The 20,455-nt window shown below is 35.2% G+C and overlaps 1 protein-coding gene across 7 annotated transcripts in view; it reads left to right on the top strand.

Annotated features, from left to right (window-relative positions):
- PKP4 (plakophilin 4) overlaps positions 1–20,455 on the top strand; it is a 229,770-nt gene that overhangs the window by 194,999 nt on the left and 14,316 nt on the right. For all 7 annotated transcript variants that reach the window (XM_074215929.1, XM_074215926.1, XM_074215928.1 and 4 more), the window contains 5 exons: positions 10,855–11,038; positions 13,984–14,101; positions 15,159–15,350; positions 15,527–15,700; positions 19,838–19,988. In XM_074215929.1, the coding sequence (XP_074072030.1) occupies positions 10,855–11,038; positions 13,984–14,101; positions 15,159–15,350; positions 15,527–15,700; positions 19,838–19,988 (819 nt within the window). The remainder of the gene's footprint in view (positions 1–10,854; positions 11,039–13,983; positions 14,102–15,158; positions 15,351–15,526; positions 15,701–19,837; positions 19,989–20,455) is intronic.

Raw genomic sequence — 20,455 nt, 5'->3', positions numbered from 1 at the left:
TTATATTTGATTTTGTCAAAAAAGAATTTCATTTTACTTTTTTTGTCTATGAAGTGTAGTGAATCTTTGAAGAATACTCTTCTTAAAAGGCATACATTGTTAGTTGCTCTATTTCTAAAACAGAAGTCTTGTTATATCTTGTGGTTTTTAGTTTGTTTTGAAACATTTTAATGAGATGTTAATGTATTATTTTGGCCCTCCAAATTGTGTTTTATTAATTATTTCATGTTTTTGTTACAATTGATTAGATTACTAGAAATCACCCTTTTTTGTCCTAAGGACCTAAGAGATTTAAATAGAGCTGATTTCCAGTTTCTTTTGTAGTGAATTATCCAATGAAAAGAAGTGTTTGGACTTGTTATCATTGCTGTTGTTTTAATTGTTTAGAAGTTTAAGTTTAACAGGGTTGATTGGGATTTATAAAAGAAGGAAGGAAAGGATAATTGCTACAGTAGTATGTCATCAAATACATTCATTTGTTACCAAGGATTATTTATTATGCTAAATTTGTATAACTGAGATTAGCAGAACACTATTAGAATATAACTTTGTTATATAAAACTTTTTTTTGTGGTGATTTTTTTTTAGGTTTTTGTTCTGTTTTTTTGCAAGGCAGTAGGGTTAAGTTGTTTGCCCAAGGCCACACAGCTAGGTAATTATTAAATGTCTGAGGCCAGATTTGAACTCAGGTACTCCTGACTCATCATCAGTTCTTACCTATAGATGAATCTTCTATTGTAGAAATAAAATTATTTGTAAATCATTAAATATAAATTATTTATAAAAACTATTAGGGAACATGGTTAATTTAATAATGCCATGGAAATATATAACTTCTTACTCACCATTAGTTTACTGGTGACAGTGATTTAGAAAGACTACTTTAGTCTTAGGAAGACAACACTATATAGTAACTCCTATTTAAGTAGTTCGGAACTTTAACTAAACCTGGACTAGTTTTCAGGTGATAACTCTAGTCCATAAGATGTATATTCAGAGTCTTTTCAGCTTGGTAAAAGCTTCTATAAATTTTCATTCCACTGACACAGCTTTCAAAAAATACATGGTCATCTTTATGTCATGTTGGGCAGCAGTTCCTAGGAATAACTTGGGATTAGTAATAGTTTTTAGGCTGTCAAATTTTAATTTACCTTTCAGTACTCTAAATATGAGAGCCTTCATTTTCCAAATACCAACAAGTTGACATATTATTGGAAGAGATGAATCTTACAATGCCAGATAACCTTATCATAAGCAAAACACAAAAAGAAGAAAGTCATAGCTTAATGTAAAGGTGGTTCACAGGTAAAGAAATTGACAAGGCTTCAAGCATTTTAGCATGTGACATTTCTTCTCATATTGCAAATATTTGTATTTGCAAAAGGACCATTAGGAAAAGAATTGCCACTGCATACCAACTTAAGTTGCATAGGACGACATCGTAGAGAAAGGCTAAGAAGAAGTTAAGACCCTCCAAAACAATTAACATGTGCTCTGATGCTTGACTTCTTCAATGCAAAACTGTGTGGATAGTTAGAGGGAAGGGAGAAAAAAAATGGAAAAAGTATGATTCAAGAAAAAGAAGAGAAACTAAAGATATAATTATAGCACCAGCCCTAGAGTCAGGAGTACCTGGGTTCAAATCCGATCTCAGACACTTAATAATTACCTAGCTGTGTGGTCTTGGGCAAGCCACTTAACCCCATTTGCCTTACAAAAAAAAACCTAAAAAAAATATAATTATAAAAAGACCCATATCTCTATTAATTCTGAATTATTTAAACAAGCTATTAAAAATGATGAATTAGAAATTTATCACAGAAATAACATTAAAATTAAGTAGAGTTGAACTGATTCACCCGAAGGTCAAAACTAGGAAGGAAAAAGAATAAAGCTAGTGTAGGGGCGTACAACTTGGAATGGTAATGGAGATCATTATGAAAACAAAGAATAGGGTTGAGGGCTTACAAGGCAGTGGAAGAGGTAGAAAGAACACATTGTGATCAGATAAAAGAAAATAAGAATTCATGCACATGAAAGTATTTTGTTTGTCAGTGTAGCTAAGTTAGAGTAGAATAAGTCATGGAGCTATATATCTATAGCTGAGTGACAGGCCAAAGAGGAGCTCATTTTTCCCACTTATATTCTAACTATGAAGGAAAAGAGGGATCATATCAAGAAATCTAAAAAGAAGTATTAGCTTACTTATATATCCAGCCTGATACTGCACAAAAAGCTGGCCAAAAGTGAAGAGTACTTGGTTAGGGGTCTCAATGACTTAGATGAAAACCAAAAACCTATAATAGTACCATGACTGAGTATATCTGAGTGAGAAAAGGGATTATTGGGGGGATGCAATAAGAAGAGAACAACTTGGAGTTTTGTAAATCTATCAATGTTCTGAAGGCAGGATATCCTGAGGTACACTTCCCCAGACCCTTCCATACAATGACCCCAACCAAATTCTAGAGTGACGGGACCCACAGAAAAAAGCAATTTTCCAGCCCAAGACAACTTGGAATATCCGCAGGAAGGATCTGTTGCACAGGGTTAGAAAGGGCCTGAAATGCAGCCTAGGACTGCACCAGCTGCACCAGAGCAAACTGACTCCAAGTGTCTAGGAGTTCCCCATGGGGCTCCTGGGTCCATGGCAGGGTGCTCTCCAGGTCTCTCATCCCAGAGCTTACCAAGGGACAACTTGGAAGGTCAGCAGGAAAACTCTGCTGCACCAGTGTGAGCACGGAGCTCAGCCCAGTGTAGGCCTCAGCACAGACCCAGTCCTGGGAACCAGATCAGGCCTGGGGAGCCACCTAGCAGCTGCTTCTAGAATACTCAGCTCACAGAGGAGGGGAGATTTCAGAGTTCTCTTTTCTTTCTATGAGGCAGGACTCTGGTTTGCCCATACTAAGATCCAGATTGTGATCTGGGTTCAAGTTTCAGGAAAAGGGACTTTCCTGCCATAGCAGAGCAGGGACCCTCCTCACTGCTCCAGGGAGAGGGGAGTGGTTGTGGTCATCCACAGACCAGAGCACAGGTCAAGAGAGCAGTCAGAGCCTCTCATAAGACCTTGAAGAAATTGAGATCCCTGTGGGGTGTCCCTGAAAACAGCCGCAAAAACCCTCAAAAGCTTGGGACAGTGCATCCTCCATCCTGAAAGCAGAACCTCACATTAACAAAGAGTTAAAATCAAATCATAGGCTGGAGAAATGAGCAAACAACAGAAGAAAGAAAAAAATATGAACAAAGACAATTACTTTGATCCTATAGAGGATCAAAATACACACTCAGAAGATAATAAAGTCAAAGCTTCTGTGTTCAAAATCTCCAAGAAAAATATGAATTGGTCTTGGGCTGTGGAAGAGCTTGAATAAAGGTTTTGAAAATCAAGTAAGGACTAGGTAGAGGAAAAATTGAGAAGAGAAATGAGAATGATGCAGAAAAATGAAAACCAAGTCAGCAACTTGGTGAAGGAATTCCAAAAAAAAAAATTCTGAAGAAAATAACATCTTAAAAACAGTTTTTTCAGTTTGAGTCAAATGGGGGGGGGATACAATCCAAAAGATCAATGAGGAGAAGAATGCCTTAAAAAGCAGAATTGGCCACATGGAAAAGGAGATATGAAAACTGAAGAAAATAATTCTTCAAATGTGGAATAGAGCTAAGAGAAGCTGATGACTTTGTAAGAAATTAAGAAACAGAAAAACAAAACCAAAAGAATGAAAACCCAGAAGAAAATGTGAAATATTTCATAGGAAAAAGCAACAGACCTGGAAAATAGATTCAGGAGAGATAATTTAAAATTTATTGGGCTACCTGAAATGGAGCCAGAAAAAGAGTCTAGACCTCATTTTTCCAGAAATAATCCAGGAAAGTTGCCCTGATATTGTAGAAGCAAGAGGGTAAAGTAGAAATTGAGTGAATCCACCTATCACCTCCTAAAGGATATACCAAAATGAAAACTCTCAGGAATATGATAACCCCAAATTCCAGAACTCCCAAGTTAAGGAGAAAATATTGCAAGCATCCAGAAAGAAATAATTCAGATATTATGGAGTTACACTCAAGATTACATAGGATTTAGCAACATTTACATTTAAGAACTCGTAGGGCTTGGAATGATATTCCAGAAGTCAAAAGATCTTGGAATGCAAGCAAGAATCAACTACCCAGCAAACTCTTTCAGGGGAAAAGATGAATATTGAGTGAAATAGGGGATTTCAAACTTTCCTATTGAAATGACTAGAGTTTGACCTCCAAGTATAGAATCAGGTGAAGCACGAAGAGGGTGGACAGGAAGGGAACATTATAAGGAATTTAATGATGTTGAACTGCAAGTATTCCTCCATGGGAAGAAGATACCAATAACTCGTATGAACCTTATATGGACAAAGTGCAGGAGGGACCTGAATATAAAAGTAAAATCTATCATAAAAATAAGAGTTAGTGGGCGGCTAGGTGGCGTAGTGGATAAAGCACCTGCCCTGGAGTCAGGAGTACCTGGATTCAAATCCAGTCTCAGACACTTAATAATTACCTAGCTGTGTGGCCTTGGGCAAGCCACTTAACCCCATTTGCCTTGCAAAAAAAACCTTTAAAAAATGGCTCAGAGAGGAAATAACACACACTCAGTTGGGTATAGAAATCTGTCTTACCCTAGAGGAAAATAGGAGAAGAAAGAGATGGGAGAAAAGGAACCTGAAGGTGGAGGTTGGTGTAGGTGATAGGGGAGATGGTAATCAGATAAACAATGTTTTGAGGAAGGACAAGCTGTTAAGAGAGAGAATATAGAATAAATGGGTGTGGGGAAGAATAAGATGGAGAGAATTATAGCTAGCAAGAGCAACTGTGGGAAAAAATATTCTCTGATGGACTTATGATAAAGAATATTATCCATCCCAAAGATAGAACTGATGGTGTCTGAATATAAATTGACGCACACTTTTTTTTTCCACTTTATTTTTCTTGAGCTTTCTCTTTGACAGGGGGTGGGGGGAAGAGGGGAAGGGATGTTGTCTATTTTTACAGCATGATAATTGTACTAATGTAAAAAAATTAAAGTAAATTAAGGGGGGGGCTAAAACTCATTATCAAGAGCCAAGAAAATTGATGTTTTAACAGGGGCTAACCTAAGTGATTTACTTTGGTTCCAGCACTAATTCCCAAATCAAAAATATGTGGAGGACATTAGTAAACAAAAGAAAACATTAACTACTATGAAGAAATATCATGACTGAGTGGTATGTCTATATGAAGAAGAAAGTAACTCTAGAAAGACCACAAGCAAAGCCTCAAAGAATGGATTGACTACAAGTACTACCAGAGTACCTACTAAGAAATTAAGCAATATATTTTTAAAATAAATTTTGAAAATTTAAACAGAGCTTTGGAGAAAAGAATTAGAAGGAAAATATATAGCTTTGAATAAAAGGTAGAAATCGTAATCAAGCAGATTTCTTGACAGTGCGAAATATCAAACAAAATTCGGTAATTTCAAGACAATGAATATTAAAGTAAAATAAAGATTGTTACCAAAAACAGCTGACCTGGAAGACAATTTAGGAGTGATCAGACTCGCTGAACATCATGACTTTTAAAAAGCTTGTATATCCTATTTCAATGTCTTAAGTAAAAAAATGACTATATTTATTAGAACTTGAGTATCATGTGAAAATAGACTCCAATTACTTCCTAAATGAAACTACAAAGTGAAAACTAGAAACATTCGTAGACAAAATCCAGAGCTTCTAGGGCAAAGGAAAAATACTGACGGCAGGCAGAAGTAGTCATATATCAGAAAGCTACAGTAAGGAACATAAAATACTTAGAACTATATAAAAAGAAAATCTTAGAATATGATCATCAAAAAGTTAAAGACAGGAAGAAGACTTTGATCCACTGCTGTTGAAAGGATCAAAACTAAATATAAACTTTTTAATTATGAACATAGGCATCAAGAGAAAAAAGGTAAATATATTTGAACACTCAAAAAGCCTAAATTAATACCAAAGTGCTTACCTTGTCAGAGGAAAAAGAAACATTAAAAATTAAGACAGGAACTGGCACAGTGGTTATGTCTCAGTAATCTTAAAAGAAAAAAAGAGGGAGTGTGGAATACTGTAGAAAAGAAATGAGGAAGTTGGGAGAGAAACTTTTTCTGTCATATAAATGGATTTGGTTATCCATTCTACTACTTTTCCATTTTATAAGAAAGTTTATCCCATTCACATTCATAATTCTGATAATTAATTATTTTTCTTCTGTTCTTTTAGACATATTTGTTTGGGGTTGCCTTTCAAGAGGTGATCAGTGGATTCTTGGTCTGAACTGATGATCTTTCCTTTGCCTTTCTTTAGATCAGGATTGTCCTTTTCTTGGGTTAGGTTTTGACCTGTGGGGTTTTTTTTAATCACTATAAACTGTGAACTTTCCTCTCCCGTTCTTGTCCCAAAGTCATTATGTTTGAAAGAAGGAAACAAGCATATAAGAAGAGATACTGATTGGATAGCAGAGATCCATTTCATTTTATCTCCAATATCACAAGTTTGGGGAAACTTGTGGAGGAAGTACAAATGGCACTTAAAAGCTAAATAAAGGAACTTAAATGGACCAAGTTTACACAGAGGAGGTTCATATTGAAGGTGGCATAAATTATCAAAAGCAATTGAGAGAACAGAACTACTGACTCATATGCCTAATTTCCCATCTAAATTTTTTAGCAAAAATAATTTATTCACAAATTATGAGCATTCATCCATAATAAGGCTATCAAGAGGGGAACAGGAATGCTTTTGCTAGTGATATTCTGTAGAAAACATTTTGACCATCGGTGTATAGGGAATATTTTATTCACTAAAAAAGCATTTGATTCAGTAGAGCAAAATGCTTACAGCTCTCATGTACATTTTAAAACTATTCAAGTTTCCTTGAAAGTAACAGAACTTTGACACTCTCACATCAAACCTGGTATGTTTGATAGGTTGTTGTTTGAACTTCATCTTCAAAGAAGACTATGATATCAGGGAGGTGATACCATGACAAGCATATGGATTGAATTTGAGTGAGGGAGAGACTGTGCTAACTCACCAGCCTCACTTTCTCCTCCAGAGCCATCCGGGTCCAATGGCCAGATATGAATCAGGATGACTGGAGATGATCCTGGATGTGAGGTGTCTGAGGCAAGATTTGACCTGAGGTCCTCCTGAATACAGGACAGGTGCTCTATCTACTGTACTACTGAGTCTCAGTTAGTATGCATGCTCAGTAGAAGTATTCATTACTATTGTGGAAGTGATTAATGATCACTTCAAGAAAATGACAAGCTGCTCCATATGCTCTCATTTACACATCACACACTGATTGGATCAAGCCTCAAACCATTGCAAGGCTTCCTTAATGACCTTCCTAATCAGTTTTAAGATTTTGGCCAAACTATGCACAGAAGAAAAACCTTGTGAATAATGCTTATTGTCTAGATCATGATAAAAATGAATAATAGACTTTAGAGCTAGTTTGATCCATTGTGGATGTATAGAAGTGAATTTGATTAGATAGGGTACCTAAAAACTCATAGTACAGTAGGACCTTTAGAGCTCTTTTGGGAGCATGAAATGCAATTTAACATTTATCCCTCCCACTATTTACAACCAAACTCGTAGAAATTCCCCTGGTGTCAGTTATCATAAGTTTTAATAGCTTATTTATTATTTATAACTTAAAATTATTTTTCAAAAAATAACATCTAGATTACATAGTGGATGGAGTGCCAGGCTCTAGAATCAGGAAAATTTTAGTTCTGATCTGATCTCAGACATTTGTTTCATGATTGCACAAGTCACTTAGCTTCTGAAGTTCTGTTTCTTTGCTTATAAAATCAGTAGCAATAGCACCTGCCTTGCAAGATTTATGTGAGGATCAGATAAGATAAATCACTTAACAGAGGTCCTGGCTAGTACTAACTTTCTAAATAATTGTTCTCTTTCCCCCTTAAAACTAAAGTAAGACTATACAATGTGTATATGTAGGTTGGGGTAGGGCTGGGGGTCGTTGTGTATGTGTATAAAGACTGCAAATAATTATAAAGACTGCAAATAATTACTGAGCAAGAGGAAAAGAACAGTTTTTAACTGTTGAAACAAAGACCTTTATAAGGCAGCAAGTCATGGAACAAATGAATTGAAATTGAGGCAATGAAGAGGGAAATGACCCTGAGCATTTTAATGAATTACAAAGGTGAAGTGGGTTAAAGAATGTCATCAAAGAAAACCATGAACAAAATAGAATATGGACTGGTCATACATCATTGAAGTTACAGATAATTCTGAACCTTTTAGTCAATGGTGTTATTATGAAGTTAGGATCAGCTGAACAAAACCAATTTGGGAAAGAACCTATTCCTATTTTTTCTATTTTCATCAAAGATATCCTTTCATAGAACATTCTTATATGAAGTTGAACATATGGGTTTGTAATTACTGGAATTTTTTTTGCTTTCATTTGGGAGGATTCCCCCCCCCCCCCATTCTTTTGATTTTTCTCCCTGATACATCTTAGAAAGCAGTCTCTTAATATTTTCAATATTTCCTTACCATCTTCACTGATTTCCTTAGTGTGTGTGTGTGTGTGTGTGTGTGTGTGTGTGTGTGTGTGTGTGTGTGTGTGTGTATGGTCTAACCAGTCCTGCTTTTTTTTCTTAAGTGCCATTTCACATACAAAGTTAGTCATTTTGCTATCATCGTAATTAGGAATGTAGATTATTATAGAATTGATCACATCTGTTTCAATTTCCATTTATCTATTCTGTCAGATTTATCTCTTGATTGCTTGGGGGACAGCGTGTAGTTGTTGAGTTTCAATCTAACCTTCAGATTTGTTGTCACCTCCTACTGTTTTTCACCTTTTTATGAGGCAGCTCTCATTTTTCATGTTCCTGCTCTTCAGTGATTACAAATTATTATGTTCTTTAATCTAGTGTTGTCCTTGCCTTACACTTGGCAAAGAAATCAGGTATTTTCTGACAGAATTTTTTTTAGCATCATTATGGTGACTTTTTTATCTATACTTTTCTATCCAAATTTTTACAGTCAATGTTAATAAGGTCATCTCTGCCTTTTCTACTTTTTTAGCATTGCTATCTTCTTTGAATAGGTTAGGATAAAATTATACAATTGAGCCATTTTCTCATTATCATTTCTTCTTTTGAAGATAAAGATGTTGACTTTTGGTCTAACCAATTTGTAAATTAACAGAAGTTTTATTTTACCTTAGTATATGATGAGTGTATTTGCAAGGAGCAAAGCAGAGATCATTACCAGCTAGGAGAATTAAGAAGATGTATTGGGCTTTAAATGATAGAAGAGAATTCAGCAAGTGACTAAGTGACTTTTTAAGTCCAGTTGTCTTACTCCTGAATCAAAAAACAGACTTTTCCTGTGTTGCAATCTTGTTAAAACATGTGATCCATTTCTGATCTTTATGATCTGCAGATAAAATAGAACTCTGCTGATTGTCCTAAACCATAAACTCTCTAAAACCATCATTCTAATGACTTAATGGAAATTTTCAAGGGTCATGTATAGGTGTCCTTTGCTAAGCAACCAATACCAAATTTTTCTGTGACCAGGTTTATATATTAGCAATCATTTTGTTAATAATTATTTCCAAGTAGCAAATGCTTGTGGAAGAAAAACAAATAATATAGATATTTACCATATGCTTCTTCCTTAGGAGAGCCAGTAGTCTCTTGCTGCTTAATCATAATAAGTATCTACTCATTTACTTTCAATTCCTTTCATTGCATTAACAAATTTGAAATTTTCACAGCTAGAGAGGGAAAGCAAGCATGCATAAATGATTAACCACTATAACAGCAATGTTTCTTATTCTCTTTTTACCCTGTAACTGGAAGATCTAGTCTCTTATTTAGGTTTTTCACTCTCTTTTTTTTTTCCTTGTTGGACACCTGGTTCAAGACAGGACCCTCGGATCCCTAGTTAGCCCAATGTTATGATTGTGCTCTTATCTTTCATTGTGTTCTACTCACCTTATTACACTAATCATTAAATTAAAAAAACAAGAATGCATCTCTCTTAATGAAAATCAGTATTCCTTACATAGTATATAAAAAATTCTATTGTATGAAATTTAGATTTATATATTTTTAAAACCCATTTCTCTTTGACATGTCAAAAGATAATTAATATCTTTGATAGTTACAAGACAAAATTTCTGAAATGAAGGAAGGAAGGCTATTTTTAACTTCTCTGAGCTGTGTCCTGATTTATTTTATATTGTATTTCTTCCCAAAAGACCATTCTGGTCTAATTTATGGTCTTTCATCTTCTCCTGTAGAATTAGAAATAGAACTTTCTTTTTATTCCTTAAAATGCCTCAGACAGATCCTAACCATTTTTTTCTTTTGCAAGGAACTCTTTATTTCAAGACATCTAATAGATTGACTGAATGCTCTGTTAAGTTCTGTTTATTCATCTTGTAGGAATGTATTTGATCAATATGAATAGCAATACTCTGAGCTCTATTGCAGGCTTTCATTTTCTAAAAAATATTAGAATAGTAACTAATTCACTTTGCAGAAGCCATTTTACCTGATAAATCAGTAAAGTCTTACTATAACTTAAAAGAATGTTCAACATGCTGTTATAAAACACTATAAATCATTCATATATACTCAGTAACAATTTTAGAACACTTAGTTTCCTAAAGGTGTAAACTTGACATGGGACAAACTGGTACAAGCATTGACATTTACTACTATTATTTATTTTGTGCATTTTAATTTTTAAGTTACAAAGACTTCTAAAAGATATTGATTTTTTAAATGCAACTTTTTTTTTTAAGGAGTTCTTTGGAATTTGTCCTCATGTGATGCAGTAAAAATGACAATCATTCGAGATGCTCTTTCAACTCTAACAAGCACTGTGATAGTTCCACATTCTGGATGGAATAATTCTTCTTTTGATGAAGATCATAAAATTAAATTTCAGACTTCACTAGTTCTTCGTAATACTACAGGTTGCCTGAGGTAATTCCTGATCACTTGCTGATCACTTACTTCAGAGCTGTCCAAAATGGGGCCAGTGTGATTTTATGTGCCTCTCTAATTGATTGACTAATTGATTGACTAACCAATCTTTAATTGGTTGACTAATTGATTTGGTAAAAATGAGCTCACTAAAATGACAAATCAAAATATATTGTTTATTGTTTCAATAAAACTTTTAAAAGTAATGTTGGACAGCCCTGATTTACATTGTAATTGAAATCTATACATCATATGTTTATCTCTTAGTTTTGCCTTATTATTGTGTTTAAAAAGGTTTTTGATTCAGCATTTCTTTCTATTCAGATTGTTTTATTTTCACATTAGAAAAATGTCAAGTGCCAAATTATTATTTTTTGAAAGATTTATTGCCACTTTTAAGTCTCACATTACTTCCCAAATTCAAAAGTTTTCCATATAACTAATATTCATTGTCATATAAAAAAGTAAATATACCTTTTCATGAAGATTGCATGAAGTAATGAATAGAGGACTGATCTTAAAGTGAGCTATACCTGGATTAACATCCAGCCTCTAATAACACTAATTTAGTAACCAGGAAAATTCATTTAATTTTTGAGACCAGTTAACTCTCTAATACAATAAGTTAACCAGTGAATTTCCAGACTGCATAATTGTAGTTCATAAACTCAGAGTTCATAAAATCAAAAGTAATGTATGTTGGAAAGATATGAGTTAGGAGAGACAGAAGTTCTCATCCTAAGTCTCAGTAGTTTGAACTGGGCAAGTTAGAGATGCATAATTTATTTTAATTCCTTTTGAATTCTGTCAAACAAATGCAAATTCTGTTTCTTTTTTATAAAAAACAATGTAAATAGTAATATCTAGAGGTTATTAATCTTAAAAAATAAGATATCCTTCTGTATATACAATTAAGTATTCTGTTAACATTACATGGTATATGTTGTTGTTATTATTATTATTATTATTAATTTATGCTAATATGATCTTACCATAGCAGCCTTTAGCCAAGACAAAATTTGGAAAGAAAACCTTTTATTCCATTTTCCCTTACTAGACATATAAGTTAGAAAGGAAGTACTACTTGTTTTTCTGTAATGAGTGACACTATGAATACACAGGATGCAATGGACAACATGTTGTGAATCAAAAGGAGGCAAATTAGACAAGATAGATAATTTTATAGATCTCCCTTAGTCAGATCTTTACACTATAGCTCCATTAAGTAATATCAGTTCCTGTGTCCATGGGATAAAAATCTATCATGTCAAAAATGAGTCTTGTGAAGCTTTGCTGATTCCCAGCCAGACTTACCAAACCCCCCAGAATCACACTTCTTCACATGGAAAGCTTTGTTATCCACCAAGAAATTCCTCTATATATTTCAAGCATAATTCAACTACATTTTTATCAGTACACAGCATACTTCAGATCTATGAATGACATTACACTGGAGAATAATTTCTTTTAAGCATATAGTTGGAAAAACAAGTAAATAAAATATTTAAATTTTTTTTAAAAAGTATACAAAAAAATATCTTGATAGGCTAAAGAATGGCCCTGGAGTCAGAAAGACCTGAATTCAAATCCAGCCTCAGACATTTAATAATTTCTTAACTCTGTGACCTTGGGCAAGTCAATTAACCTCATTGCAATTCCACAGAATTATAACTAGTCTGTGCATGCAAAAAAAAAGGCATATGGCTTCTAGAATACTGTGAACTTACTGTGAATGAAACTGCAAAGGAGGCAAAAAAGAACTAATCCTCCCTTATTCTGCATTAATAAAGTTTGGTGTCCATAATCAGGAAGCTAATGGTCCTGTCCATTAACTAAGTCAAACTACATGTAAAGTATCAGGTTGAGTTCTGGGCACCACATCTTATAGAAAATATTGGTAAGGTGTAGAGCCCATTCAAAGAGAGGAACCAAGACAGCAATGCCATAGAAGCATCCAAGGAACAAGGAATATTTAGTTGAAAAAGAAAAGACTTCTGAAGACTTGTAGCATCATGATAGTCTTCAAATAATTAAAGGATTGCAATGTAGAAGAATTAGTCTTATTCTGCTTGGTCTGTCCCAAAGGTCAGAACTAGGGGCAGTAGATTGAATTTAAAGGGAATGGGGAAGGTTGGGGATTGCAGTTGTGGACTCAATTTTAGGAAAACTTCTTAAGAAATAGAACTGTCAAAAAATAAAACAAAAGCACTTGCATCCCTTTTTCACTGCAGATAAAATTTTTGCTATGAGCTATATTAACAACTCAAAGATTCCATGATTCTGTTATTCTGCCTTGTTTCCAAGTGGCCTTGCCTAAGATCATTACTTTCATGCTTATCTCGGATTTCTCTCCAAGAAAGGAGAGAGATAGTCTTGTATGACAGTAGGGAAATAAGTAGAATGCTGAATGGAAGTTATTTGCTATTAAGGAAAGCCGTGCTGCTGATTTTATAATTTAATTCTTAGAGCAATTTTAGATCAAGATGCAATGAAACAAATCTGGAGTTATTGAACTAGCAGGTGCACTCCTGGTCCCTATAGATATGTGGCAGCTTTACATGCATTTTCTTAAGAGAGTTGTCCAGCCTGACAACCATTTAGATTTTTTTTTTAAGGTAATTACAAAGTCACCATTATTTGGCTAGATTTTGTAACCACTGAGTTTATTTTTCAAAAAAATAAACCTCAAAATAATGTTTAGAGTTTCTGTTACTGATTGCATAAGTAGGTCTTTTTTTTGTGTGTGTGTTGACTCTAAGTGCAAAGCTGACATGGTCAACTATTTCAAAATAAAGGAAAATATATTTTATTAAATATATCCCAAAAAATAATAATCACTTTTGTAAATGATGAGTTCCAAATTCTCTCCCTCCCTCATGGGTTGTAAGTGAATAAATGAATTAAGTTGTACATTTTTGAGGTCTCACTCTATCTCCACATTTTAGGAATCTCAGTTCTGCAGGAGAAGAAGCACGGAAACAAATGAGGTCTTGTGAAGGCCTTGTAGATTCCTTGTTATATGTGATCCATGCATGTGTGAACACTTCTGATTATGACAGCAAGGTATGGAATAAATGGAGTCAAATAATATCATAAACATTAAGGGACCCTCTTTTAGCACAAAAGCATCTATGAAAAAGCAGAAAGACCCAAGTGACACCCTAGCCATGGGTTTTCAAATGATTATTGGCAAAGTGACTGTCCCTATAAAAACAGCTACTGTCATCTTTTCTTCTCTACCTATCCCTAAATTATATCACCATTTCCTTCTCTGTTCTATAGAAGTCTTCCTCTGCTCCTCTTCTCTTTATCCCTTCTTAGTTAGCATCCTGGCTCTAGGAGGGAATATCACTACTGTAGTGAGAGAAGTGTTTGAAAAAGGGAGGAAATGAAGAAGTAAAAGAAGAAAGAAAAAATATTGAGTATAGACATGTATGCAGCAGCAAGCTCATGTTTGGAATAGAAACAAGGAAGGAGATAATTTCCTGGTGGCAATACAGGACCCGAACTTGGAGATTAAAGGACTAGGTCAGGGAGGGAACCCAGAAGCAGCATCTGTCATCAAGGGAAGAATGGTGGCAGCTGCCTCTGAATTACAGTAACTTGAAACTGGAATATTCTTAACTGTCATATAATTGGTCTGTTTGGTCGATTTCCCTTTAAGGAGTTTTACAAACTTTTAGAAGTGCATATCTGGAGGTAAGACCATATTGATATCAATTCTTTGTGTATCCTGAAAAATTTCCAGAACACAGCTGTTTTAGAATGCCCTATAAATATATCACTTTGCTAACTAGTCATTTTTCTGTTGTCTTTAAAAAATTATTTTATAGGGGCAGCTAAGTGGCACAGTGGATAAAGCACCGGCCCTGAAGTCAGGAGTACCTGGGTTCAAATCCAGTCTCAGACACTTAATAATTACCTAGCTGTGTGGCCTTGGGCAAGCCACTTAACCCTATTTGCCTTGCAAAAACCTAAAAAAAAATTATTTTATAAATATAGGTATTCATATATGTAAGCTATCATGCTCAAGTCAGAAAAGCTTTTTCAATTAACGTCAATTTAATGTGAAAGTTACTTGTTCTGTTTGGTGGCATTAATTCTATGTATTAAATTTCAGACTGTGGAAAACTGTGTGTGCACCTTGAGGAACCTGTCATATCGATTAGAATTAGAAGTACCTCAGGCACGACTGCTGGGAATAAATGAATTGGATGACTTATTAGGAAAAGAATCTCCCAGCAAAGAAGCAGAACCAAGTTGTTGGGGAAAAAAGAAGAAGAAGAAAAAGAGGACTCCACAAGAGGATCAAGTTAGCATTCAATTTGACATAAATTTCTAGTATTTTGGGGAGAGCAAAAAATATTGTTTTTCTGAGGAGAAAATGGTAGTTGTAGAATTTGTATCATATCAGAGATACACTAAAATGATTAAATATTACCACAGGTGATTACTCCTACTTAACATATTAATTTTTTTCTCTTTCAGTGGGATGGAGTTGGCCCCATACCTGGCTTTTCTAAATCTCCTAAAGGGGTTGAAATGTTATGGCATCCATCAGTAGTAAAGCCATACCTGACCCTTCTAGCAGAAAGCTCCAACCCAGCTACTTTAGAAGGTTCTGCAGGATCTCTCCAGAACCTCTCTGCAGGCAACTGGAAGGTAAAATGACATAGATTCCAATTGATTCTTAAGTGATCACATTCAACCAGAAAATCAACAAATAAATGTTTTTATGGATGTACCATGTGCCTGGCACTGTGCCAAGAAATAGGCTCAGAATATCATATTTTTGGAGTTATAATAAATCTCAGAAATTATCACTTCCATCCCCTTCATTCTACATATAAGAAAATTGAGACTCAGAGAGTTGAAGGGACAAACTGGAATTTGAACCCAGGTCCTGATTCTAAATCCAGTGCTCTTTCTAATGTACAGCATTGTCTCCTTGAAAGAAAACATAGCCTTTGAGAAATCTTATTAATAACCGGGGCAGTTAGGTGGTGCAGTGAATAGAGCACCAGCCCTGAGTTCAAATCCAGCCTCAAACACTTGATACTTAGTAGCTATGTGATCTTGGGCAAGTCACTTAACCCCATTGCCTTACAAAAACCAAAAAAAAAGGGAGAGCATGAAATCTAACAACTGAATAACAACCACAAAATGTACACATAGAAAACCACTGAAGAATCACAAAACGGTAGATAACCAAAGGTTTGTTTGTCAGTCACCTAGGATTTATTGATCTTCTATAGGCAGGGTGTTAAGTACAAAGGCTACAAAGAAAGTCCCTGTTTTCAAGGAGCTCACAGTCTTAATTGGAGAGACTATATTCAAACAGCATATATGCAGGATAAATTAGAGATAATCTCAGACAAGAGGTTACAGTTAAACAGAAAAGGCTTCTTGTATAGAAGGTAAGACATTAGCTAAGACTTCAAAGAATCCACAACAGAAAGATGAGGAGGGAAAGAAATCAGGCATAGAGGACAACCAGTGAGTACTTCAGAGTCAGTAGATGGAGTATCATGGATAAGGAAGGGCAAGGAACTAGTGTCTACCACAGGATCACACACCACATGGAGAGGATTAAGGTGCAAGAAAACTCAGAAACTAGAAAGGGACCAGGTTATAAAGGGCTTTGGACACCAGAGTATTGTATACTTGATAATAAAATTCCCTGGGATCTGTTAGCTTTGGGGAGGCAGGTGAAAGATCAATCTTGCATTTTAGGAAGATCACTTTGAAAACTGAATACTGGTTGAACTGAGACTTGATGTAGGACTGCCAACCAGCAGGCTATTGCACTTGTCCAGGTATGAGAAGATTGAGTGGTATGACCGAGTGTGTCATGTCCTGTGAGCCATGGGACTATTGCAGGGGTTCCGTGTCAATGTGCAGCTAGGTGGCACAGTGAATGGACCTTAGAGTCAGGAGGAGAAGAGTTCGAATCTAGTCTCAGACACTTGCCACTTACTAGCTGTGTTACCTTGGATGAGTCACTTCACCTTGATTGCTTCACATCCAGGACCATCCCCAGTCATCCTGATTCATATTTGCCCACTGGACCCAGATGGACCGAGAGGCAAAAGTGAGGCTGGTGACTTAGCACAGCACCCCCTCACTCAAATACAATTCATGTACTTGTCATTGGTGTCACCTCCCTGATGTCAAAGTCTTCTTCAAGAACAAAGGACAAACATCCATGTCAGGATAATAAGTTTATTTGAGTTCCCCTTGCTAGTCCCACCCTCAAATGAATTAGGAATCTTTTCTGTAGTGCAGAGATGTCAAACACATGGAGTATATGTGGCACTCCAGAGTACAGACCAACTAGATTAAAATGTAACTGGGAAATATTTAACAAAATAAACAAAAAATGCAATAAACACAGGTAATATATTTTAAAACTAAGTCATGCAACCTGCTAGGATCCCTGTGTTTGGTTTAGTGGCCCCTATTTGTTATTTGAGTTTGATACTACTAACATTGAGTCTCTTATAAGAAAAATGTAGGAGGTCCTGGGTGTGCATTGTTTCATTAGGAGAGCTGTTGAATTTGGCAGCTGTGGATAATTATGGTCAAATGCTGGAGCCAATGTAGTAACTAACTTTTCTTCATTGTCAATGAAAGTATAAATGAAATCCACAGTCTTTTGTAGACTGTGTTTTACCTCCAACTTCTGATGACCTGAAGCATATGGAAATTTTGATTTTATTTGAATGCCTTTGAAGATGATAATAGTGTGATAATTAAAATTGATGTAATTTGATTTGTATCTGCAATTTAATTTTGTGGAACTATTTAGGAAATGAAAATTAGTAAAATAATTTAAAATATAAATATGTTTTGATGATTTTTAAATTATTTTACAATGCTAAGTCAAGATTGCACTCCCTTTTTAAAAATCAGATAATCAGGGTGGCTAGGTGGCACAGTGGATAGCATCGCCCTGGAGTCAGGAGTACTTGAGTTCAAATCCGGCCTCAGACTCTTAATAATTACCTAGCTGTGTGGCCTTGGGCAAGCCACTTAACCCTTAGGAAAAAAACTAAAAAAAAAATGTTGAATGTTAAAAATCAGATAATCATGATCACGATATTATTAAATCAGAAATCATTGAAATAGGACTTTGATGGGACTCAGGAAACCAGAATATCAAATATCTTGTCTATCTAATCTTGAAGCAGAAAATATTTGTATCATAAAATATTTTATAGATACCAGTCTGATAAGAATTTTAATCCATCGATGTTGCAAATGTGCTCAGATTTTCATCTGGTTGGTTTAGAAAAAAATCACTAATTCAGTTATTGAATTGTTAAAACTGGTAAATGTGGAGAATTTTCAGCAGAGTATAAAATTTCAATAGATCTTAGAAATCATATGATCCTAACCTCATTTTGCAGAAGAAAACCCACTCCATTTGAGGGATGGCCTAAGTTCACAAAGGCTGTAGAAGGAGCAGACCCACGGTTCACACCTAAATCTTCTGACTCTTTAGGGCAGGGATCTATCTGGCCAACACCTCACTTCCTCTACCATTGCTATGGGCCCAGATGATAGAAACTTTTGTTCTCATTTTTAATATTAAACTAAGGTAATTCATTGCTCATTAAAGTTAGCAATTAATTAAAAGGGTTAAGGTTGAGATTATTGTAAGAGAAGACTGGGAATTCTGTTTCCATACAGCTTAACCATCCTAAAAGCAGTATCCTGGACAGTATTCCAGAGATCTTCTTAACTGTTTCTATTAGCTTAAATATAGAATTAGTTAATTATATTAAATACAGAATTTTTAAAATCTTTTTTTCTAAGTTGTTAAAATGGACAAAAAAGTCAAAGATCCCTTCCTATTCTATCACATGGCTTTTATTTTTATGTTTATTTCCAGATCATTTAGCACACAAGCAAAACCAGTCTATAATAGTAACCATAAGAATGTTTAAGAGCTTCTGGCTTTAATAATAATATGAAAAGTGCTGAGCTCAAAAATTGCTAAATAATACCAAATTGGAAAGATTATATATAACTGGAATTATTTTTTTTCCTTTTCACACAAGGTGTGTTTTTGAGTCAGTGAAAAAGTGTTAAGCACTTAGTATTGACTAGCATTATGCTAACTACCAGGGATACGAATCAAAACAAAACCACCACCGCCACCACCCCGATATTCCTCTAGAGATAATATATGTGAGGAAGTAATGACAGGTGATGGTCAGTGGTCACCACAGTCTCTCTGGGCTGGTGAGGGTGACTAAGAGCTCCACAGTCACACATCCCTCTCAGGAGCAGGATCAGAATTAATGTGATACTGGTTCCAGAGCTAGAGATTGTAGAAATAAAGGAATTGATGTGACTTAGTCTGGATGATAAGATGACTGTGGAGGAGGGAGCAAAGTGAAACCTGGTGGAGGCCTCCTTGAACAACCTCTCAAGCTGTTGTCTTCTGTGGCCCCACAAGCTTTGGGCTTCACTGTTCATTATACATTAGGCAATAGAAATATAAGACCTACAGAATATGCATGTTCCTGAAAACATAGCCTCTATCTCTTGTCCCTGTACCCGGCCCATTATCTAAATCTCCTTTATCATGTTTAGCAAAAATAAATGCTCTCCAGACTAACTCCAATAGTCTGAGAGTCTATCATTGACTATATTCTTTTAGTTGTTGTCTTCTAAAACTACAGTTTTTATCCTTTAATCTTCTAAACATGGGGGGGACTGTTAAACTACTGTTACATAATTAAAAGCAAAGTTTCTGATCAGTGCTACTTAAAGGATTTATTTGTTTAATAGTTTGCTGCATATATTCGAGCTGCTGTCCGAAAAGAAAAAGGTCTTCCAATCCTTGTAGAACTTCTGAGAATGGACAACGACAGAGTTGTGTCTTCTGTGGCAACTGCTTTGAGAAATATGGCATTAGATGTTCGTAACAAGGAGCTTATAGGTATGCTATGAACCTATTCTTTAATTGACATGAGTTACACAAGGCAATATAGCTGTTATTTTTTCTTTTGAAAATGGCTTTTATCAAAATCTGAGCACAATAATTTTTCCTTACCCAACCCTGTCTTGGGTGACCTTTTTTTGTTTGTTTGTTTTTTTAAAGAATTGCAGGGACAGCTAGATGGCGTAGTGGATAGAGCACTGGCCCTGGAGTCAGGAGTACCTTGAGTTCAAATCTGACCTCAGACACTTAATAACTACCTAGCTGTGTGGCCTTGGGCAAGCCACTTAACCCCATTTGCCTTACAAAACCTAAAAAAAAAAATATTGCAGAGATTCCTGGGTAAACTTTGATAAGGGAAGACACTACCATTTCATAATACAAGGGAAAAGCTATTCTTACTGATTAAAACTAAATATCTTTAAGTTTAATGAATTTGGGGGGAGCTAGATGGCACAGTGGATAGA

This window comes from Macrotis lagotis, chromosome 1 (genome assembly GCF_037893015.1).
Source record: "Macrotis lagotis isolate mMagLag1 chromosome 1, bilby.v1.9.chrom.fasta, whole genome shotgun sequence".
In the NCBI taxonomy this organism is placed as follows: Eukaryota; Metazoa; Chordata; class Mammalia; order Peramelemorphia; family Peramelidae; genus Macrotis; species Macrotis lagotis.
The sequence above is the reverse complement of the archived record's forward strand: the minus strand, read 5'-3'. Positions and strand labels throughout refer to the sequence as shown.